The 23,437-nt window shown below is 52.5% G+C and overlaps 1 protein-coding gene across 4 annotated transcripts in view; it reads right to left on the bottom strand.

Annotated features, from left to right (window-relative positions):
• Positions 1-14,338, bottom strand: part of Itgb4 (integrin subunit beta 4) — a 28,176-nt gene extending 13,838 nt beyond the window's left edge. For all 4 annotated transcript variants that reach the window (XM_051180692.1, XM_051180699.1, XM_051180708.1 and 1 more), the window contains exons 1-19: positions 14,269-14,338; positions 12,960-13,042; positions 12,626-12,727; positions 12,275-12,479; positions 11,163-11,259; positions 10,829-11,000; positions 8,691-8,954; positions 8,336-8,425; positions 7,944-8,066; positions 7,395-7,559; positions 6,296-6,372; positions 4,723-4,925; positions 2,484-2,587; positions 2,255-2,353; positions 1,984-2,113; positions 1,011-1,133; positions 825-931; positions 434-467; positions 71-262 (exon numbers count right to left, since the gene is read on the bottom strand). In XM_051180692.1, coding sequence (XP_051036649.1) covers positions 71-262; positions 434-467; positions 825-931; positions 1,011-1,133; positions 1,984-2,113; positions 2,255-2,353; positions 2,484-2,587; positions 4,723-4,925; positions 6,296-6,372; positions 7,395-7,559; positions 7,944-8,066; positions 8,336-8,425; positions 8,691-8,954; positions 10,829-11,000; positions 11,163-11,259; positions 12,275-12,479; positions 12,626-12,727; positions 12,960-13,042; positions 14,269-14,332 — 2,434 coding nt within the window. In that variant the 5' untranslated portion in view covers positions 14,333-14,338. The remainder of the gene's footprint in view (positions 1-70; positions 263-433; positions 468-824; positions 932-1,010; positions 1,134-1,983; positions 2,114-2,254; positions 2,354-2,483; positions 2,588-4,722; positions 4,926-6,295; positions 6,373-7,394; positions 7,560-7,943; positions 8,067-8,335; positions 8,426-8,690; positions 8,955-10,828; positions 11,001-11,162; positions 11,260-12,274; positions 12,480-12,625; positions 12,728-12,959; positions 13,043-14,268) is intronic.
• Between the last annotated feature and the right edge of the window lie 9,099 nt (positions 14,339-23,437).

Here is a 23,437-nt window from a genome sequence, read left to right as displayed (position 1 = left end):
ATGACCCTGGGCCAGAGACAGAGGTGCCAAGGGCACTGTCAAGAGGGGCAGCCCCGGCCCTGGCCCTCACCGAGCTCTGTGGGGCTCGCGCTGGCGGCATGGGTGGCAAAGCCGGGCCGCTGCACATTGTTAGTGATCTTCCAGCGGACCGTGTCGCGTCCCTTAAGGTTTCCACTGCGCAGCATGGGTGTGTCCAGGTGGTCGGAGGCCATCAGGTTCTCCCGAAGCATGTAGTGGTCCTCCTTGAAGCCCACCATATGACCTGTGGGGAAGGTCCTCAGCTCCAGCCCCTGCCTAGGCTTCCATAGCCACGCCCATCAGGTGGACCCCAGGACCTCCCACTTTCTCCGCTCCCGGCCCCACCCAGCTTCTCCTCCAGCCTGAAGAAAGGGTAGTCAGATACCCACAGCTCACAGGTGTGCCTGCCCCATACCTCGGTTGCAGCAGGGGAGAAGCCCCAGGCAGGCCTAGAAGATAAAGAGTTCGAGGTGGGGTTAGGATGGTTGTCCCGGGCCTCTCCGGGTGCCTCTGCTTGTAGGCCTTTTGCTAGACGTGTGCATGCTCGTGTGTGTGTGTGTGTGTGTGTGTGTGTGTGTAAGAGAGAGAGAGAGAATGTATGTATGTGTGAATGTGTGAGTGAGTGTGCGAATGTGTGAGTGAGCGTGTGTGAATGTGTGAGTGTGTGAAAGTGTGAGTGTGTGTGAGAGTGAGTGTGTGAATGTGTGAGTGTGATTGTGTGTGTGTGTACCAGGTGTCCTGCTCTAACACTTTCCACATCATTCCTTAGACATGGAGTCTCTCACTGAACCCAGAGTGAGGCTTACTTTGCAACAGGCGCAGTATTTCCAGCAGAGCAGCAGCAGCAGCGCCAGGAGCAACAGGAGGAAGATGAGCAGGGGGAGGAGCCACCAGAAGGAGCCCGGAGGGCAGTCTGCAGGGCAGGAGGAGACAGTGCTTAGCCTGTCCTGTTGGGCGGCCAGGTGCCACAGGCCATGCCCTCTGCCGCTCACCTTTCCTTCTTTGGACCAGCACGGTGCTGTTGGGTCCAGGAGTGCCATCACCCTCCACAGTGTAGCTGTAAGTGCAGTCGTCATCCTCATCCCGGAAGGAACAGTACTCCACCACCTCTTCCGCTGGACCCATAGAGATCATTCGCATGTCACCCTGCCCCCAGCCCTCCACCCGGAGCACCCCAGGGCCTGGTGAAGTGTTCCTCCTCTTTGGTCTACCGTGGGTTCAGGGGAAGAGCGTAAGTCCCCTGACTGCAGAAGTCACCAGGATGAAGGGGGCTGCCCTGCCCAGGGCTGGCACCAGTAACCCTGGCCTACAGGACATGTCTCCCGTTTCCCTGAACTCCACACCGTCCATGAGTGTGATGTCCAGCTTGCACAGCTGACTTGGGAGGCAAATAACGTCCCTTAGCCTGACCACCTGGCCCACCTGGGCCCTCCAACTCCGCTGTGGGCACGCACCATCGCTCCCCGACACCGTGTTCCCAGACGCCAGGTTCCCTGCTCAGCTGCATGCCCACCACCAGCGTTCTGTGCCTCTTGATCCAAGTCTGTACGCCAAGTAGGCTCAGAAGCCCGCCTAGGTCCTGAAGCATCTCATAGCTCAGCTCACACCCCAGTCTAGACTGCATGACCTACAGCTCGAGCCCCTCCCCCAGTAGAGGAACCCCTTTTCCCTGCTGGGTTCTCCCTGCCCAGGCTCTCAGCACTATATCTTTCAGGCCCCTCCCCCCCTTTCTTTCATTTGGAGACTGGGTCTCATTACGTTGCCCTGGCTGTCCTAGAACTCACTACGTGGGCAGAGAGGCATGCCACCATGCGGGTGCCCCTCCCTTCCCTTCCTTTTTCCCTTTTTTTCTTTTTCTCTGTGGCTTTGGAGGCTGTCCTGGAAGTCGCTCTGTAGACCAGGCTGGCCTTGAACTCACAGAGATCCGCCTGCCTCTGTCCGGACGGGACGAAAGGAGCCCCCTACCTCTCTTAAGCTCGTCGACCATCTTGACTTTGAAGCTGCACTCTTCACACGTGCGGCCCTTCTTCTCCCCAGTGCCCCAGGCCTGGCACTGCACACAAGATCGCAGGTCCTCACAGAGGCCCAGGCGAATCTGGATGTGGAGAGGAGGGGCAGACAGGCACCATGCTGGGCGGACTCAGCTTCTCTTGCCTAGTGCCCGCCTTCAGCCAGCTTCTCCCTCCCTCCCCCTGCTGTCCCCAGGGCTCTCACACCCACACCCCTGCAGCCTCACCGCAGAGTAGTTGATCTCACAGGTGGTGTCCGTGTAGAGCGACTCCTGGTTACAGTGGCATCGACCACACTCGCAAAAGCCTCGTCCGTTGCAGATGCCCTGGACAGGAGGAGGCAGCAGAGTTCCATCCTTTGCCTGCTCCCCTTTCCCGGCTCTCTTGGGGAGCCTCAGTGGCACAGACCAGGGCTCCCCCCACCCCGCCCCTACTGGCCACATGCCCAGGCCTTACCCCATTGCTATCGATGCAGGTGGCGTTGCTGAGGGGACAGTCACAGCTGCGGCCTGTCCAACCAGGCTCACACACACACTGCCCCATGGAGCAGCGTCCTCGGTCTGCAAAGAAGGGAAGGGAGGGAGGGTAGATTCACACTGCATATATACAATTCAAGATGGCCACCCACTGGGATGGGCTCCTGGGAATCTTGAGGTAGAAGCTGCCCCTCAATTTTCTGGAATCTTCTCCTCTCTGTCCTGACTTCTAGTGAAGGCAGAGTGACCATCCTCAAAAACAAATCCATTTCTGTGATCTGCATGTTCAAGGGTCTCAAATGGGACATAGGCATGAGAAAGTGTACAGATATGAATAATACATCGAACTGTTGGGGCTGGGGAGATGGCTCAGAGGGTAACGGTGCTTGCTGCACACATGTGGTCTGTGCTCAAGCACTAGAACCCACACGGTGGGCGGAAAAAGAGAGCTCACATGCCTGTCCTGCAGCATGCATGCTTTCACCCCCAATCAATCAATCAATCAATCAATCCAATCGTCAGTCAATGTCTCACTAAAGCCACAAACGCTGTTAGAAGACATCGAGGAGAATCTACCAGTGAACGATGCCCAGGCATCTCCCTCCCCGGCTCGCTTACATTTCCACTTCTGTAAACGTCTGCCCTTCTCCAGACGCACCCGCACCCGGCTAATGCTTTCACTCCTCCACCACACTCTGAGAAGCATGCTGAAGAGAAGAGATGCTAGGCAAAAACCCGGTAGAGGGAGGGAGGGCGGTAAGGTGGCTCGGTGGGCAAGGCTGATTGCTGACAAGCCTGATTTGTGTTCAGCCTGGTGGAAGGAGGGAACTGACTCCTACAAGTTGTCCTCTGACCTCCATCCACATAGTAACACACACACACACACACACACACACACACACACTCACACTCACACATACACACACATGCCGCACAGGCCAATAAAAAGTCAAAAGAAAAACAAGGGTAGAAGGAAGTATAGAAAAGCAAAAGTATGACCTCCAGTGACCAGTACACAGTGGGCGATTAATAAACATTGAATGCTGTAGCGGGTATTTGCTGTGCCCATGATCTTGGTCTTCCCGGACCGTGCACTAAAGAGTGTGAGACTACGCCCCTCCTAGTTTTTTTAAAAATTATTTACTTATTTGTATTTTATGTACATCAGTGTTCTGCCTGCATGTGTGTCCGTGTGAGGGTATTCGACCACCTGGAATAGGAGTTATAGACAGTTGTGAGCTTCCATGTGGAAGCTGGGAATTGAACCCAGGACCTTTGGAAGAGCAGTCAGTGCTCTTAACTGATGGGAGATGTCATTCTGTAAATATGTTTCTCATACTGGTTAATGAATAAAGCACTGTTGGAAAGCAAGATAGGCGGGACTAGGAGACAAGGAGGATTCGAGGAAGTAGGGAGGAGTCAGCATGTAGAGACTGGAGAGGACAGAGGTCCAGGCCCACTCTGCGGTAAGATGAGACCACGTGGAAATACTTAGATTAATAGAAATGGGTTAATAATTAAGACAGAGCTAGCCGATAAGAAACTAGTACCTGGCCAACAGCGATATATCGAATACGATGTCTCAGTGTGTTATTGGGGGCTGGTGTGGCTGTGTAACCTGGCTGGCAGGAAAAACTACTTGTAACACTTAAGCACTGAGTCTTCTCTCCAGGCCCTCCCCTCCTATTTTCAAAGGTGTCACAGCAGCAAACAATAAGTTCCACCTCGAGGTCATGGGCGGGGCGAATACCCACTACATAACGGTTGGATTTTTATGTATTCTTCCCTGTCTAACTATCAACTTCCATGTGCCTCCTTGCCTGAGTTGTACTGCCTCTACGTACAGGCCTGTAAGATCACCAGACTATGTGGCTATGAACTCATGGCTTTGGCACAACCTGGCTCTAGGCCCTGCAGAGATATGGACGAGACATAATGTGGTAGTGTCACTAGAAATCTTTGGAGAGAAAACAGATTGTTCTCCCCTGTTCCTATTAACCTTTAGGGGTTGAACCAGAAAGTATATCCATCTTGAGTTGGGTGTGGTGATCTGAGTTGCCAGAGGAAGCCTCCAGGGGTAGGAGTCTGTGTTGCTGTGAGGGACTTTGTCACGGACACCGCAGATTGGGGGGAGGGTCCATACTGCACTGGGGGAAGGGGTTCTTTCTCTACCAAGTGCCCTCCCTGCCCTCAGTGCTGGCAAAGGCTGTCCAGCTTACCGTTGCACAGGAACCCAGATGTACGGGGACACTGGAAGTTGTCATACTCGCAGAAGTGACCCTCGTAGCGGCCTTCACCATAGCACACACAGCGTCCACACTGGCACTCGCCACGGCCTGAGCATGGTTTGTCCTCATCCTCACGAATGCACGGCTGTGTGTCACTCAGGGAGCCCGTGGAGCAGTTGCAGGTCTTGCCACTCCTGAGGGAGAAACTGGTCACTTCTGCACAGCCTATGAAGAAGTCTAGGGCTTTTATGGTCCTATTTCACAGAAACTGAGGCTCCAAAATAGCGGAGACATGTCCAAGTCATGCAGACAGCAGTGGCTCAGCTGAAACTCAGACCTCAGGGTCCCGCTATCTGGTCGATAACTGTCCCCCTTCAGTGTCCATCTGTCTTAAGCCATGACAGACGTGCTCAGTGTCGGAAGGCAGTTTTGCTTGTCTTTGCTTTTGTTGTGAGATGGGGTCTTTCTAAGAGGCCCTGGCTGGCTTGGAACTCACTAAGAAAACTAGCCTTTGTTTTGTCCAGGTCCTCCCTCAGCCTCCCCAGTGCTGGAATCACAAGCAGGCACCACCTGGCAGAGGTGGATTTGATGCTTCTTCAAGGTCTCATTATCAAGCTCCAAACTTGTGGGCTTGAGGAATCTTCTTGCCTCAGCTCTCCAAGTTACCAAGTGGTCTGTACATGGGTCACTGCAGCCAGCAAGTTTCAGAGCTTTAAACGCTCTCACTAATACTCACCTATAAGCTAATTTCTTTTCTTTCTGAGACAAGGTCTCACTACATAGGCCTGGCTGGCCTAGAACTTGGTATATAAACCAGGCTGGTCTCAACGTCTCAGAGAGCTAATCAACTCTGCCTCATGAGTACTGGGATTAAAGATGTGAGCCACCATATCTGCCACTAAGTTTGTTTCTGATTAGGTGGTCTGACTGATTGTGGTGGAAAAAACAGGACAAGAAGAGCAAGTCTCACCTGCTCTCAACACCCGTCCCAGCCCCTGACAGCCACCTCATCCCAGTCTTAGCAGAGAGACACCCACAAATAGCCTGCATGTCCAAGTATGGATGTGCCTCAGTTCATGACGGGTTAGACCCAACAAATCCATTGTAAATTGAATCACATTTACAGCACCTAACCTGGTTACAGTGTAGCCCAGCCTAATGTCCGTCACTTTTGCATCATTGTAACTAAAAAAGAAGACCAGGAGGAGACCAGAGACAGGACTGGTGGCCTAGATACAAAGTCTTAGGACTTGGGAGGCTGAGACAGGATTGTGAGTTTGAGGCCAGTCTGCCCTACACAGAAGACCTTATCTCAACCGCGACAATAAATCAATACAAAAACCCCATAAAGCAAGCAAGCCAACAAACAAACAAAGTAAAACAAGCCCAGAACAGATGCCGTCAGGGGGCCAACCTAAATAGTTTGAACTAGGTTCACCCAGCAGCTGAGTGCACCCCTCCTCCAGGCCTTTCTAGGGTCTGCCCATCCCACCTGCAGTGGAGTCTATACCCAAGGACTGCCCGTGGTTGAACGTCTCAGGACAGGCTCCCTTCCCCCACTCACCAGCCCTCGTTGCACACACAGTGTCCACACATGAAGTCCCCTCTGTAGTGGCAGCGAGCTGACCGTACTTCCTTTTGCTGGAACAAGACCATGGCGCGTGCACATGTTGTGAAATATTACTTAACTATGTAAAGACACGCTACATTTGTTCGTGCTGTTGAATATTACTTTAGCTGTGTAGATGCGTGTTACATTTGTTTATGTTGCATTTGCTTAATTTGTGTAAAGCTGCGTTGCCTTGCCTGATTGGTCCAGTGAGAAGCTGAATGGCCAATAGCTAGGCAGGAGAGGGATAGGCAGGGCTGGCAGGCAGACGGAGTAAGTAGGAGGAGAAATCTAGGTTTGAGAGAGGAGAGAGAAACACCTGGAGCCAGCCAGGCAGCTGCCAGCCAGCTAGATGGAGTAGGATGTACAGAAGGAAGGGAAGGTAAAAAGCCTCGAGGCAAAACACAGATGAAGAGAAAGAAGAGCTCATGGGGCAAGCATAAGATAAGGCTGAGAATTCCTAACAAATACTGAGTCTCCCTGTCATGATTTGAGAGCTGGCTGGTGGCCCCAAAGAGAAAGCCTGCATAGAGGGAGGGGACAGAGCCGCTGGGCACATTTGTAGGTGGGGGGACAAGGTCTCACTATATAGCTGACCCTGGTCTGGAACTTCCTTTTTGTTCTCTCTCTCTCTCTCTCTCCTTCCCTCCCTCCCTCCCTCTTTCTCTCTCTCCCCCCCTCTGTTTCTTTTTGAGACAGGATTTTGTTTGTGTAGCCATGGCTTTGTTGGAACTTGCTCTGTAGACCAGGCTGGCAACTCAGAGATCCACCTGCCTCTGCCTCCTGAGTGCTGGGATTAAAGGTGTGTGCCACCAGCACCTGGCTAGAACTTTCTATATAGCTCAAACTGGCCTCAGACTTGTGGTTTTCTTTTCCAGCTTCCTGAATTCTTGGGTTACAGGCGTTTCTGTTATGCCTGGCTTTGCTACTGTCTGCTATTTTCTGTGACTTGGGACAGCTCTCTAGGATGTGTGCCCGAAGAAGGTTTCATATCATATACTCAGGGCCTTAGTGCTTGGCTCAGCTCCTCCCTCACAGCAGGACTAAATCTTACCAACTCACAGGCGCACACATCACAGATGATGCTCGCGTCCATCCGGAGACCATCGGAGAAGGAAGGTTTCAGGTGGATGTGGCCTCTTTGGTCTTCTTCTGCTAGCTGGCACACATGTATCCCATCTATGTCTTCCACTGCCCGAAGCTGTACATTGTATGTGCCCTGTAGGGACCCTGCTGTCAGCCAAGGAAGACCTTGCCTGCAGGCCTTGGCCCTTGGGCTTCTGGGATGGATCTGTGTTCTGATCCCTAGGTCCCCAATTGCCCATGCTCGGGCTGTGGAATCCCTCTTTGCAATAGTTATTAGTGTCAGGACAAGAGCTTCTCTGGCTCTGGGGCATTAGGCCACTTGCTCATCTTAGCAACCTGTACATTCACCCACCACATGGACAGGGAAATGGGCAAAGCAGAGAAATGTGCCAAGCTCATCCAAGAGGTCGATGCCAGATGATTTGAACCCCAGGGACCATGTGTGTCCCTTGTTAGACGATGCCACTTCTGGATGCTATGCCTAACCACCCATTCCACTGCGCCCACAGGAGCATACCACTTCCCCCCGCTTGATGTGAAAGGACCCAGTCTCTGTCTTCTGGAGTGTATCAGAGGTGACCTCTGTCCTCAGGCCTCGTGGGCTGTCCAGAGCCCGGATGTCCAGGTTGGAGCGAATTCGCTGGAGGAGAAGAAATGATCGATGGTCTGTGTGGAGCCCGGGCTCACCCACCTTGGCTGGGCCTGACTGTTCTTCGCTCCATCTCACACGGAAGACAGGTGTGAGTACATGTGATCACAATGGCAGACCCTGCGAGCCTAGGGCCAAGTGGACTCCTCAGGTCCCTAAGGATGGCCAGAGACCCTGCCTCACCTTCTCACCCACTCTCCTCCCCCCCCCCGCCCCCCGTCCCAGAAGGGCTCAACCTCTGCAGCCCATGGGCTTCTCACATAGAAGGCCTCCTCCAGCAGCTCCACGATGTTGGACGAGTCCTCCTGCAGTACTCCCAATGAGGAGACAGGGAAATACTTATGAAGTTTCTGCAGGAGACGACACAGGCCTCGGGTTAAGCTCATTTACTTTGTATCTTTGTTAGTCCTACTATGTCCACAGTAAAACTAGGCACCGAGCCTGCTACTGTGTTCCAGTACAGCTGCTTAGGAGATAAGTTAGGGGATGGGCGAGAGACCTCCCCACCAGAGCCCACTCCTAGGAACCCAGAAGCTTTGGGAAGGAAGGGAGGTCTGAGAAGTCCCATCCACCCACTGCCCTGTCCCCGCCTGCCCAGGGCCCCAGGGCTCACACCTCATAGTAGCTGTAAGAGTAGTTGGTGACGGCGAAGATGGGTATAATGTTGTGTTTGGCGAGCAGGCGCACCAGCGTGGGCACAGACGGGTAGTCCTGTGTCTTGTACTGGGTGTAGGTGCCTGTGGCATCCAGGTGGCACTTCTCATCATTGCGGGTCATGATGCCAGCCAGCACGTTGGCACCGTCAGCCTCATAGTGGAAGGCAGACTCAGTGGAGAACACCAGTAGATGCGTGCTGTCAGCCCGCCAGCCGATGTCTCTCTGGAAGGCAAGGAGGGCCATGCTCGCTAAGTCAGCTGAGGACTTACATCCCCTCTTACAGGAAAAGAAGAGCACTTCCCCACAGGGGGCGGGCTGAGCTGAAGCCACAGGGCTAACAGCATGTGAGTAAAGCGATGACGAGGGATGAGGAGGAGTGTGTGCCGCCACGGGCACCAGGAAAAGAGTCAAACCTCCTGCCCCAGGCCCTCAGCCACACTGCAAGAATAGTTTTAGATGCACAGGAAAATGTTCACAGCCCCATGCTAGATGAAGTGGGCAGGCTGAAAGGCACAGAGCAGCTGTAGTGGTGTGAACAGAAATGGCCTCAAGAGAGCCTCGTGCTTTGAAGGCTTGCTCATCAGGGAGTGGCGCTACTTGGGATGGATTAAGAGGTGTGGCCTTGTTGGCCAGGGCCAGGGTCTCTCTCTTCCTGTTGCCCGTGGGTGTAGATGTAGAGCTCTCAGTCCCTTCGCCACTGCTGTGTAGAACCGGCACCATGTCTGCCTGTGAGCCACCACACTTCCCGCCATGATGACAACGGACTAAAGCTCTGAGACTGTACGCCAGCCCCAACCCCAACAAAATGCTTTCTTTTCTAAGAGTTGCTGTGATCATGGTCTCTCTTCACAGCTACGGAACACTGACTAAGACAGCAGCGTGCTGCCAATAATTTGAAAAGTTCATAGGGTGACTTTGTTTTTAGGACAAGGCTTTGCCCTATAGCCAAAGCTGACCTCGAACTTATAATCTTCCCTCCTTAGCCTCCTGAATGCTGGGATTATAGGCATAGACCACCACTATTTGGGGGGGGGTATGTTTGTTTTAATTATTTATTTTGAGACAGGGTTTCTCTATGTAACAGCCCTGGCTGTCCTGGAACTCCTCTGTAGACCAGGCTGGCCTCGAACTTACAGCGATCCGCCTGCCTCTGCCTCCAGGGTGCTGTGCGTCACAATGCCTGCCTGTTTTGTTTTTAGGTTTCATGTAGCCCATGCTGGCTTTCTGAGGGTGGCCCTGGACTCCCGATGATCTCCTGCCTCAGCTTCCCAAATGCTGGGATTGTGGATATGTATCCCCCTGGCTGGCTTTACATAGCACGGGTTTAAAAACTGCATCACATGAGAAAGTACCCATGATAGCAGTAAGTGAAAAAAAGACAGAAGGCCAAGTTTCAGAATGTGGAAAAAGGAACAAAATGTAGGACAGGCCAGCAAGGGGATGGCTATTGGTGGTGGTTTTACAGGAGAGTTCTTTTTCCTAATTTATCTGCAGTATAGATTGGTTAGTTTCAAAGTGAAAAAAAAAAAAAAAACAAAAAAAACAAAGTAATGTAAGAATAGAAAGAAGTGGCCGTTTTGTCTGCTAGCACTGGGCCAGAGAGATGGCTCATCAGGTAATGGTGTAACAGTGCTTGTCTTCAAGCCGAGTTATATCCCTCAAGCATGGGGAAGGTAGAGAGCTCACTCCCAAAATTGTCCTCTGACCTCTGCATGCACATTTCCACACTGTGGAGTGCGCACACACACACACACACACACACACACAACTGCCAGCACAGCTCGGGATGGGCAGTTGGTCTGGTAGGCTAGTGTCAGGGCCTGGAATATTCCAGAACTACTAGACCCATGTCTGCCAATACAAAAACAGGTTGTGACTATTTGCTCAGGTTTGGACCTTGACCTCCAGCATATCAAAGCTGGGATCAGAATTAAGGCTGCTGGAATGTCTGATGCTCTTAAGGAATGGGGTCCAGGCTCTGGGGTCCTGTAAGGAGTTCTGAGCCTAACAGTGGCGGACAGGCCAGCAGCGATTTACATCATTCCCAGAAAGCTGCAGCCCTGGCCTCGGCTGGCAAGGCCCCTCCCGACACTCACTGTGCACACGGCTGTCTGCAGGATGGCGTCGAAGCCGCCTTCAGGAGCGTCCAGGTTGCCTGAGATCCGCTCTCCTTGAAGTTTGTCTAGGAATTCTTCCACGCTCTCTGTCAAGCTGATGACATTCTTGAAGGAGAACGGGGGGTCACTGTTGGGCCAGGGCTCCTTCAGCCTGGACAGAGGAGGAAACAGCCAGCGTCAGGGAAGAACTGGGTCCCACATGCTCCAGTGCCCGTGACTCATTCTGGTCAGGAGAATTTTAAGTGCCAGCATGAGAGGAGATAGGGCACATGGCCAGGAGCCCCTGCCCACCCAGACCCACTTAGCCGCTCACTTCTCAGGCCTCATGTCTGTCTGAGGGACGCTGACTTTGTCCACAAACTTTCCAAATCCGATAGTGTAGTCACTGGTGAGCTGGCGCAATATCCTGGCTGGACATCAGGAAAAAAGAAAGACAGCTGAGTCCCAGCAACCCCACAGGGGACCCCGTGCTAGCTCAGGAAGCAGGAAGCCAGCAAATGTGACCGCTTGTAAACCAAACACTGCGTGTTGAGCATCAGCTCATGGACTCATAGCTTTTGTTCTATTTTCTTTAATTATTTCGTATGCATGGCGTTTTGCATATATATGTGCATACATATATATATGTGCATACATACATATATATATATATATATATATATATATATATATATGTCTGTGTACCACTTCATGCCTGCTGTCCATGAAGGCCAGAAGAGGGATCAGATCCCCTGGAATTGGAGTCACAGATGGTTGTGGGCTACCTTGAGGGTGCTGGGAATAGAACCCAGGTCTCCTGGAAGAGCAGCCAGTGCTCTTAACTGTAGAATCATTTCTCCAGCCCCTTTGTTCATCAGATTTATATTTGGAGGGAAATGAGACTGGAGATGACTTAGAATTGGGCATTTAGAAATAGTGGGGCAGCCAGGCAGTGGTTGGTGGCACACGCCTTTAATCCCAGCACTCTTGAGGCAGAGGCAGCAAATCTCTCATTTGAATGTCGTCTGGTCTACAGAGTGAGTTCCTGGACAGGGGCTATACAGACATGCTGTCTTGAAAATAATAATAATAATAATAATAATAATAATAATAATAATAATAACAATAAACAAAGAGATAGTGGGGCAGCAGGTCACTGAACTCGGTTTTTTCTGCAGAACTGGCGTAGCCATGTCCTGGTGGCCTGGGTTCCCTCTGTCAGGGCCAGATGGCTCCGTTCCTTGCCATTCGTGGGCTTCCTGTGAAATCTCACATCGGGAGCAGGGTCTGGCCAGCATCTCCCTCTGTGGGCGGGGGTCTCTGAGGTGAGCGGGAGGGTGGGCAGGTGGGGGCTTTCCCCGGGGATCGGTGCAGCTGTCCTGCACCTCCTGAGCTAGCTGGGCGAGCCCCACATCCACCGCCCTCCTCTCCACACTGCAGCTGTACCCAGGTTCTGTCCCATCTGCTTGAGGTTGTCCAGATCGTCAGACATGGAGTTGGAGAAGTCCATGAGGATATACAGATCCATGGGGCTCTCCAGGGGCTCAAACACCTTGAACACAAAGTTACGCTCCTCACCGGGTCGCAGCCGGACCTGCAGGCCTTGGGGAGACACCTGGCTGCGGTGCAGGGTGGTGTCAATCTGGGTGTTCTGCATCCAAAGGAGTGGGGCACTTTATTAGAAGGTCTCTCTGGAGACCTGAGAGGGGCATCTCAGGCCGGCCACGGGCACCATGGTCCTCAGAAACAGCCAGTCTTATGCGTGGAGAGCCCAGCCTTCCACCCCGCTCCAGGCACCTCTGTGATGTCGAGGCTGCTCTCCATGACCAGCACACTCTCTGCCCTGCAGCCTGCAGCCAGAAGCTCCTCCTGGGTATTGCAGCGCCGCTCCTTGAACAGCTGGCCAGAAGCAGATGGTCTCAGTGCAGGTGATGGCCAACCCCCGGCTGACCCAATCCCGGTTGATTTCCGCCCTGAAACTTGTCACCCTCACCTCTTTTTTGCACACACATCTGGCCTGGGGCTAGGCTGAGCGGGTGTAAGGGGTGAAGTTGGCCAGAGCCAGTGGTGGGCTGTGGGGTGGTAGATGGTGGCTCAGGCTGGCCCAGAAAGCCTAGCGGTAGGGACTCACCTCGTCTGTGCAGTAGGCACAGCTTTTGTCCACACGGATGCACTCCGTACAGCTCTTCACCTGAGCCTTCTTGCAGCGATTGGCTGGTGAGCAGAGGGCACATGAAGCTGGGGATGGGGGCGTCTCACCAGTGACCACCCTACCCCAGCTGCTGCACCCTGCACCTTCACCCTGGAGAAGCGTGGAGTCTTCTCCCAAACTTATAAAGGAGAGAATGGTCTCTTCCATACAGCAGAGCTAGCAATGAGCAGAGCAGGCCTCAAACCTGGAACGTCCTTCTTAAGTCGGGAGGATGCAGAGACAAGCGGAAGTGGAGGCTGTGCTGGATGGACCACCCTTGCCATTTAACCCTGTCCAGGCATGGCTAGCCTGTAGCCCGTGGGCTTGTGTGACTAGAGAGAACTATTAATACACGATAGTAGATTTACTTGAAACATCATGAAATTTATTTATTTTTTCCTGTTTTGGTAACCTGATTGCACAGTTCTCAAGCATAAACTTTGTAGATGACATCATGTCTCAGTGTCAAAAGGTCGGCTCTAATTGTCCAGACTCCTGTGTCAAGCCATATCCACCATTCCCTGCCCTTTGCTAGCCTTCCTCCTCATGGCTTGTGCTTCCTAGATTGCTGCCAGGGGCCTGGTCTGTCCCCTGAACCTCCTCTAGGGAGGGGACTGTCTGTTTTTTTTCACAGGACCCTTGTGCCTAGCACAAAGCTGGGCACACAGTAGGTTCTCAGTAAGTGAATGAAAGCCCTCAGTTTACACAGATGATAGTGGGATGTCAGTTCTACTTAGTTCGAATCACAATAAGGCTCAGCTACCTGCACCAGGACAGACACAGTAGGGCTCTCTTGGACCCATGGCCATGGCTCCCCGGTCAGTGCTCAGCAATGGTTCTGATGAGGGAAGGGAAGCCTGACTCTGCATTTGTGTCTGTGGTGTAAACATTCCCACCATAGTCCTCTCTAAGAGATGAACGTGACCTGGACTGGCAGGGAAAACTTAGTTGGTAGGAGCCATTTTCCAACTGGGGACACTCAAGAGAGTAGTTGGCATGTCAGCAATCTCCTTCCAGGTTTCCCCAACACTCACAGCTCCGCCACTGAGGCCTCAGCTCTGACTCAGTGGACAGCTTTCTCCCTTTCTATTCCCAGTCACCAAGCAGGGCCTGCGATTATCAGAGGTGAAGGGCATGGACCCTCAGGTTCTCCAGCCTGAGTGATGTACAGCCGTCGGTGGTGGGTGACTGACGGATGCAGGGTCTTAAGAGCTGCCCAGAGGGGCCTATGGGGAATGTTCAAACTCACCCATGTTTCCAGGAAGACTGACACTCAACACTGCCAGCAGCAGCTTCACCCACAGCCCCGGCATCCTCCTATTCCTGCAAAACCACAACAATGGACACATGATGCCTCTGTGGTCCTGGTCTGCGGCATTGGCTCTGCAGGTCAGGCAATCTTGTGTAAGTGTGGAGATCGAGGCTCAACCCAGGCATGGGGGATCATGCCTATAATCCCAGCACATGGGAGACTGCAGTGATAGAGATGGAGGCTGCCGTGGGTTAGGCGGCCACCGGGGGTACTTTGCCTGTGAACGAGGGATACAAGAAGTTTTATACCTGTCTTCACCACCCTTTCTTGCCATCCCTGGTACCACTGTCCCGCCTGAGGAAGACCTCTCTGGCCTGTGTGAACTCTGGGTTTTGAGACTGATCCAGTACTAGATGTCCTGGAGCTGGTCCGGGTGAGGGTAGGGCGGGCTTTTATTCTGTCCTTGTCTGTGGGCTCCCAGAGCAGAGATATGGTCTCTCAGGAAGTAGGCTTCCTTCTCAGCGGCTCTGTCTGTGCCCGCCCCGCTCTGCACAGCTATGTGCGCCATCTAAATGCCCTGCTTGCCTCCCAACTTGTGCCTAGCCCAGAGTTGGGTTTTCAGGGCCCCTGAGCAGGGCCCAGGGCAAATTTGGAAGCTCCTGCCGCCTAGTCTCACACACGGTGTCCTGTGAGTCACCATTAAACCATCTCCATACCCCAGTGAACTTCCAGGTCTTTGAGAAGATGGGCAGCCTGAAGTCTTAAAAGAAACGTAACTGGCCCCAAATTTACCGGGGCTGTATAGAGGGTGGCAAAGGCCAGGGTCACACATCTTTTTCTAGGGCCAGAACTTCTAGGGACTCAGACAAGGACACATCCACTGATCCTCCTCAGATCATTTCTTAGCAACTCCAGTTTGTAAAGCAGGGAGAGCCCCAGTGTCTGGGAGGCTGAGACCTTCATTGTCCCCTGAATCCAAGCCATCATCTCTGGAGTGGCAGACAGCAGCCCCAACATATCCACAGGCAGAGCCAGCATAGAGAAGCCACCCTAGCAGGACAGAGGCTAGAAGGGAGCCCTGAATCAGCAGAGGGGTGGCTCCTGGGAGAAATGTGTTTCTTGCAGCCTTGGGCGTAGGCACCACGCCCACATGCTACACTATACAAGTTGCAGATTTGGCTTCCCTGGAGGCACCATTACCTAGGCAGGTGTGGGCACTGGAGGGAAAAATCCAGTCCTTTTCAGAGGCCCAGCAATAGAACTGTCACCAACAGCCAAGACAGCAACTGACATCCACAACACTTCAGCATAGGATCACCACAGGCTCTGCACAGGACCCCAGCGGGAGAGGCTTGCCTGTGTATGCTTTAGGAAGGGAGACTGTGGAGCTTCCCATCCACCAGTCAGCACTGGGAGGGTCTGGTGGGGATTTGGGGACAGCATAGATTGTGCACTAAGCTAAGCTACACACACACACACACACACACACACAATAAAATTATAAAATGGCAATTAGGGGTCTAGGCAGACACTGTTTTCTTCCACTCAACTTGTATTTTTAAAAGTTCTAGAAATAGTGACCTATTAAAAAACAATGAGATTTCACATAAAAGTTAGGACTGTGGATGCCATCGGAGCATGTGTCCTTGGCAGGCTGAGTGGAGCAGACAGGACGACAGTTACTGAACCTGCCTTGCGGCCCACTGGAAGTTAGGGTTAAGGAATCAGACACACTATGTCATCCTTTCTCCCTCCGCAGCCCCTAGAAGACTCAGTTTTCACTTCAGAAACAAACGGGCCACCCAGTGGAAACCTGTGCTCAGGGTGTGGCAAGTCTGAGGGGGAGAAGGAGGAGGTCTGCCCCTGCCCTTGGGAACCACCTGGAGTCCCAGGCCACGGTGACAGCCAGCCCGAAGGCTACCCCAGAGACTGTCGGGAGGAGGGCAGTGCTTGCAGAGCCGCTGGGTGAGATTCGGAAACCGCTCTGAGAAAGGGCGCCTGGAGGGTGTTTGGGAAGGGATCTGGCTGGTGGCCTGCCAAGAGGAAAATCAGGGACTCCCCACATCCTCCGCATGCACTGGGTTACCACCCAGCAGATTGCCGACGGGAGGCAGACCCCCAGGGAAGAGGTGAGCCCCCAGCCTCCCCATTCCTGCTGCACACCTACCCAGTGTCCTTTAGCAGGGGCATGGTGGCCCATATCCTTCCCCCCATTTCCCAGCCACCCTGCTCACACCCTGGCAAGCCTGGCACCTGTCCTGGCAGCGTGGGCAGAGGGAGCCAGGGCCGGCCAATCTTCAGGGAGGGAAAGGGGAAACAAAAGCCAGGCAATTTCTCTGCTCGGCCCGGGACGGGAGTGGGGACTCCCTTTCGTTGCCAGTCCTGGCGTCCCGGGGCACGGGGGCAGGCGGCGTGCCCTTGGACGCTGCTCCCGGTGGGAGCTGCACCTACCTTAGTGGAGGCCTGGGCTGCGCTGGGTCGAGCTGAGCGCGCGGGCGAGCCCGGAGGGGCAGCAGGACGGGCGGCGGCGGGCGGGAGCCAGCAGCGCTTTATGGACGGGCGGTGCAGGTAGGAAGGAGGCGCTGGTGAGTCAGGCGGGCTGCATTCCTGCGCGCTGCGCGCACCTGTCGGGGCAGGAGCTGGGGTGTCGCCGCAGCCGCCAGGCCCGCCCCCCGGAAAAGGCTGAGGCTCCTGCGGCGCCGGCCGAGAGCCCGGAGCTGCCGCGAGGGGGCTGGAGGAGGAGCCACCCCTCTCTGCTGCTCAGACCCGGGGTTCCGTCCTCCCGACACGTCCAGGCTCCCGGATCGAGTGCCCTGGCCGCTCCGGCTCGCGGGGCAGCTTCTTAATACACAGCTTCAGGGCAGTGAGCCCAGCTGGGCCGGCCCCACTGCTTCGATGGCCATTGGGTCCTGCACCACCCTCTCGGCATCAAAGCGAGGATGGGTCGTGCCCCAAACCGATAGGGACGTTTAGCACTCCTGGGCTCCTGGCAGGGTGGATAGCGGAACTGATAGGCAAGGGCTGAGTACTCTGGATTCCTTCAGATATTCAATTCTCCACATTTAGAGGCCACGTGACCTAGCGTGGAGTAGCGCTCAAGGATTGGTACAACGTCGGTGACAAGCTGATTCACAAATCTTACTTTCTCTTCTGTTTAATAAGGAGCCTGTTGAGGTGTTGCAAGACCCCCACCCTAGTCTCACCTGCTAAGCCATGCCCAGCAGGACCTGACACACCCATCAGTCCAGTCTCCAAATCATGGGCTTCAAGCTCCCCAAGTGTCAGAGCCAGGCCGTGCCGTCTTGAAACTCAATCTGATTTATCCTTTAGAGATCCTGAACAATGTTGCAAGATCTTAAGAGTTCCTTGACTCCCCACACCCTCTCTTGGTTTACAGGTCCAAGAATATGGCCTTTTCTTACCATGTAGCCCAGGCTAGTCTTGAACCTTGGCAATTCTCTTACCTCTTCTCCGCAAGTGCTGGGATTACAGGCATTCACCACATCCCCTTTTTTATTATTTTCCTTTGTTATGGTGTTTGGGGTAGAACCTAGGTCTTCATACATGTCAATCATGTTCTCTACCACTGAACTATGTGCCTCTACACTGGGGTATGACTTCTTCATGGCATCTGCTATACTGATTTGAAATGATCAGCCCACTGGACTGTGAACCCTGAGGGCAGACGTTTTCTGCCTCCTGGGGTGACCCAAGTCAGGAGAGGTAGGGAAGACAATGCCCAGGTCTGGGCTATAGAGAAGGGTGCTTTTCCCACCGCCTTAGTCCTGATGCCTGGCACATAACAGGAGCTCAATAAAAGTGTGGGTGGGTAGACAAGATGGTTTAGTGGTTCAAGGGGCTTGCTGCCAAACCTAAAAACCTGAGTCTGATCCCTGGTGGAACTCATTCTTACAAGTACTCTTTGGTGTGTATATGCACTGCATCCTCACAAATAAACAAATATAAGATGTGGTGGTGCATTAATTAATTAATTAGTTAATTAATTAATTTCAGCACTCAGGAAGCAGAGGCATGTGAATCTCTATAAGTTCAAAGCCAGTCTGGTCTTCATTGAGTTTCAGACTAGTCAGGCTAAACAAACTCTGCCTCAAAACTCATACTAATAAAAAGAAATCTTAAGAAGACTGTCAAATAGCCTTTTTGAGTTCATCCCCCTACACACACACACACACACACACACACACACACACACACACACACACACACTGGAGATTAAATCTAAGGTCTCATCTAGAAACCGACCAGTGTAGTATTACCTCCAAGCACTCACTGCAAGTTCAGGAGCCATGGTCACCAGCGGGCAGCCCTGCTCAGCCACCCGAGAGCCGTTCTGCACTGGCCAGGTGCTTGGAGACGCTTGCTCCTCAGTGTGGGGCACTGGGGAAGGAGGAGGTGCTTTTAGCACTCAGGTGCATGTGCCAGGCCAGTTCAGTGCCTGTGGGCATCAGTCACTCCGGCAGGCACCCAGGCCAGTCTGGGAAATAAGAACTCCACATGTTAATTAAGAAATATTTGTGAGGACAGGTACATGAATGGAAGCTAAAGGATAGCTTTCAGGAGTTGGCTCTCATCTGCCACTCTGTTGAAGCAGAGTCTCTTGTTTCTGTTGCTGTGCTGAATACTGCAGGCTGGCTGGTCCCCAAGCATTGGGACCATTCTGTTGTCTCTACCCGAGTCTCGCCGTAGGAGTGCTGGTATTATAGACACAGCTAACTGCATATGGCTTTATGTGTGCTCTGAGATCAAACTCAAACCATCAGGATGGTGAAGCTTTTACTCCATGAACCATCTCTCATCCCCTACTTGCTAATTAAAAGCAAACTTTTATTAGTGTGTGCATGCGTGCGTGCATGTTCAGGCATGAAGCACGTATGAATACGTGGAGGCCAGAGGACAACTTTGTGAAGTCAGTCCTCCCCTTCTGTCTTTCTGTGGGTTCCTGGGATCAAATTCAGGTGGCTGAGCCTGAGTGGCGGAGCCTTTCCCTGCTGAGGGACCCATCTCACTGCTTCTACATGCATTTTTGTTTTTTTGTGGCAGGGTCTCTCTGTGTAGCTTGACTGTCCTAGCACTCGCTCTGTAGACCAGGCTGGCCTCCAACTCATAGAGATCCTCCTGCCTCTCGAGTGCTGGGATCAAAGTCGTGTGCCACCACCGCCCAGCTCTACATGTTAATTTTATAAAAATAAAATAATTATTGGGTTTGGTGTTCTACAATCAGCTACTTGGGAGGCTAACATGGGAGCAATACAACCCTAGGCCTGCATGGACTACATGGCTTGTCTGAGGTTAGTCTGGGCAACTTTGGAGAGCCTGCCTCACATAAATAAATGAGTGAATGGCTGAGGATGTTACACTTGCCTAGAATGCATAAAGGTCTAGAGGCTCAATCCCTCATAACTGTCCCACACCATGAAATGAAGCTTTAGTTACTAGTTTAATCACTGTTTAGTTTACAAATGTTTAATGAGCCCCGGTCTGAGTGAGACAAACCATGGGCTGTGCTGACAACCCTCCAGGACTATGCTGGACTTTGACAGTCTCGTCATGTAACCAAGATCCCCAGACTCCACGCATGCAGTGTGAGGGTGGCCTCCCTATAATTCAAGCCTCAGAAGGTGGAGAGAGGGGTGGACCCCCCCAGAAGCTGCTGTCTAGCAAGATGAGCCTCCCAGGGAGCCCTGGGTTTGACTGAGAGACGCTGCCTGGGCGAGTAGTGTGGAACAACAATGGCAGATGGCTTGAAGCATCCATCTCTCCACACATGTGCACCCACATACATGTAAACCACACACATGTAGGGATGAGGATAGAGCTGGGCAGTTGTGGTGTACACCTTTAATCCCAGCTCCAGGGATGCAGTGGCAAGAGAATCTGAGTTTGAGGCTAGCCTGGTCTACAGAGCGAGTTTCAGGTCAGGACTACACAGAGAACCCTGTCTTGAAAAACCAAATAAGTAAATAAATACAAATAAATAATAAATAAAGGTTATAGTTCAGCTGGTAAGGGTGCTTGTCACCAAGCCTGGTGACCTTTCTCCAGGACTCATGTGGTAGGAGAGAACCAACTCCCTGAGGTCCTAAAGCACTAATCCTACACACGAAGAAAAACAATTAGATCAGTCCAGAAAGTAGGGCTTCTGCAGGACAACAGATGCTCTGTATAGGCCAGTGTGGAGGAAGCGGGCGCGGGCTTCTTAGTCATTTTGTAGGAGAGCCAGAGGGGAAGCTGGTGTGCATCTCAGACGGACAAGTGTTGGAGTTGGTCCCCATGGGGATTATCTTTAACAACATTTCCTCTGGGGAATAGCAGAATTTGTGGTTTTGCTTCTCAAAACGTGGCCCATGTTTTTCCAAGAGACAAAGAAAGAAAAGCAGTAAGTGCTCATCTGATTCCAGATTCGATGATGGAGGGGTTTTGCCAGAAAGCCCAAAGAGTCAATCAGCTGGTCTAATCTATCATCTTTGTGGCTCCCGCTCTCCTCCGTTGGCGGATGAGGAAGGGACTCTTTGCTCCACGCAGACAACTGAATGTGTACATTCATAGCAGGAAATCACCAGGGAGAGGATAAAGTTGTGTGTCTAAGCACGGATTGCTCGAGTCCTCACAAACAAATGAAGTCATGCTGGGAATTCCTCTCTAGTGATCTGACCACATTGACATGTAGTTCTGTAAATGTATGTTTTTCTCTTATCCTCTGTGTGTGTGTGTGTGTGTGTGTGTGCATGCTTGAGCCTGTGTGTGATGCATGTGCATGCATGTTTGCAGGGTTGACACATACCTGTACTTGTGCTAAGACCAGAGGTTGGCATCCGATTATCAGGTGCCTTTTGTTAAATTTTTATTTTGTGTGTATGAATGTTTTACATACAAGTGTGTGTATAGCATGCGTGCCTGATGGCCAAGTCAGGAGAGGGCACCTGAACCCCCAGAACTGGAGTTATGAATGGCCATGAGTCACCATGTAAGTGCTGGCAATCAAACCTGGGTCCTGCGCAAGAACACCTGCTCTGAACTACTTACCACTTTTTTTTTTTTTTTTTTTGAGACAGGGTCTCAAGGAATAGCCCCTGGCTGGCCTGGAACTCACTAAGGGGGCCTCTGCCTCCTAAGTGCTAGGATCAAAGGTGTGTGCCAGCACACGTGGCCAGCTCACTCTAAACACAAATACCACGGCACGCGTGGAGACCAAAGAACAACTGTACAGAGTGGGTTTTCTCTTTTCACCTTTACATGGTCAAACTCCAGTCAACAGGCGTCTGTCCAGAGCCATCTAGCTGGCCTTCCAAGTTTTGAGGCAGGGTCTTTCACTGAGCCTAGCTAAAACCCTCTGTCTCGGCTACACTGGACAGCCACCTGCCTCCCCCACCTTCCAGGGTTTGCAGGGTCATGCCACCACCCCCAGCTTTTATCTGAGTGCTGTCTCTCATGCTTGAATGGGCAAATCTAAGACTCTGATCCTGGGGAAAATAAAGTCAGTGTGGAGAAGGAAAAGCTGTACTAGGTCGGATGGTGTGGGTTCAAAAGGAAACCATTCTGATGGGCATGTCTGGGCAGTTACGAAATGTAAACATGGACTGAGTCACAGATTACTTAATAGACACGGTCTGAGATGTGCTAGGGTATTCTCAGATCATGCTGGAGTACAAAGGAATGAAGTATTAAAATACATACAATGTATATACAAACGAAAAACAACATACAGAGCCAGGGGATGCTGCCTATCTGGGTAAAGGGCCTGCCACATAGACATGAGGACCTGAGTTCAAATCCCCAGTATGACAAACCAGATGGCGCCTGTAATCCCAGAGGCAGAGACATGAGAACTCTCAGAAGCTGGCGTACACAGCGGCAAACAAGGAGAAACCAATCTGAGGTGGAAGGCAAAGACCTGAGGTTGACCTCGGACCTCCACACAACAGGGCACACAAAAACAGATTTAAAAAATATGCTCACATAGCCAAGCATTGGTGGCGCACGCCTTTAATCCCAGCACTGGGGAGGCAGAGGCAGGCGGATCTCTGAGTTGGAGGACAGCCTGATCTACAGAGCTAGTTCCAGGACAGGCTCCAAAGCAATACAGAGAAACCCTGTCTCAAAAACAACAACAACAACAACAAACCCAAAAGCGCTCACACACATAAACAGGAAAAAAATAAAACACATGAACATATGGCAAAACTACACTTTTGAAGATGAATGTAAAATTTTTTAAAAATTTTTCAACCATGCTGGCCTCAAACTCAGAGATCCGCCCGCCTCTGCCTCCCGAGCGCTGGGATCAAAGGCGTGAGACACCACCGCACTATTTTATACATGTGGTTCAGGGAATCGAGTAATCAAGTGATCTAGTCCCAAACTCTACCACTTGTTCCTTTCAATGCATCTCCCTGAGCTGCCCACCTCAGACTTGGGTGTCCTGAGCCAATGAGGGCACCGCCTGCCACAGGCTGCAGGGTGGGCCTTCCCAGGTGCTCTTGGGAGGGCTAGCAGCAAGTTACCCCCCTCCCACCCCCCTCCAGGTTGCAGAGTGCTGTCAAGGAGAGAAAGGGACAAGTGTGACTCGGTTTTTATTTTAGGGATCTCACAGGCAGGTTGTCAGTCCTTAGATCACAAAACAAACACCAGCCACAAACTCAGAAGCACCTTCCTCGGCCTCTGTTGGTCCCTGGGAAAGAGCGAGACCCTTCCCGGCCTGGCTTCCTCCTCTGACACTCGGCCTTTCCGCGGAGTAGGAAGGAGAGTTGCCAGAGGGCGCAAAAGGCAATCTTTCCCCTCTGGCATCCTGGGCTGGTGAACCTGTTTGGGCCCTAAGAGTGGCCACTGGTGCTACCCAGGGGCTGCTGCTGGGCACAGATAACAACAGAGGAAGGGTGGGGTGGCAGAGACCTCCCAAGAGCAGGGCTTTCACACAAACAATGAGCTGCCGCCCTGGCCAGAGCAGGGGTGACTCATCTCCCCCACTGCGCGGATCCTGCTGGCCACACTCACCGGGCACTGAGGGACTGGGGCGGCCTTGGCCAGGGGCCCACACCTTGCTCCTGCCCTAGGCAGGCTGGGAATCACACCCCAGCCCTCTGTTCACTGGCCTGATTTCAAAGGCCTGGGTGTGTATCAGAAGCAATGTGGGGAGTCTTAACTGCAC

Source organism: Phodopus roborovskii, unplaced genomic scaffold (assembly GCF_943737965.1).
Source record: "Phodopus roborovskii unplaced genomic scaffold, PHOROB, whole genome shotgun sequence".
Taxonomy (NCBI): Eukaryota; Metazoa; Chordata; class Mammalia; order Rodentia; family Cricetidae; genus Phodopus; species Phodopus roborovskii.
This window is presented reverse-complemented; position numbering and strand designations above follow the sequence as displayed.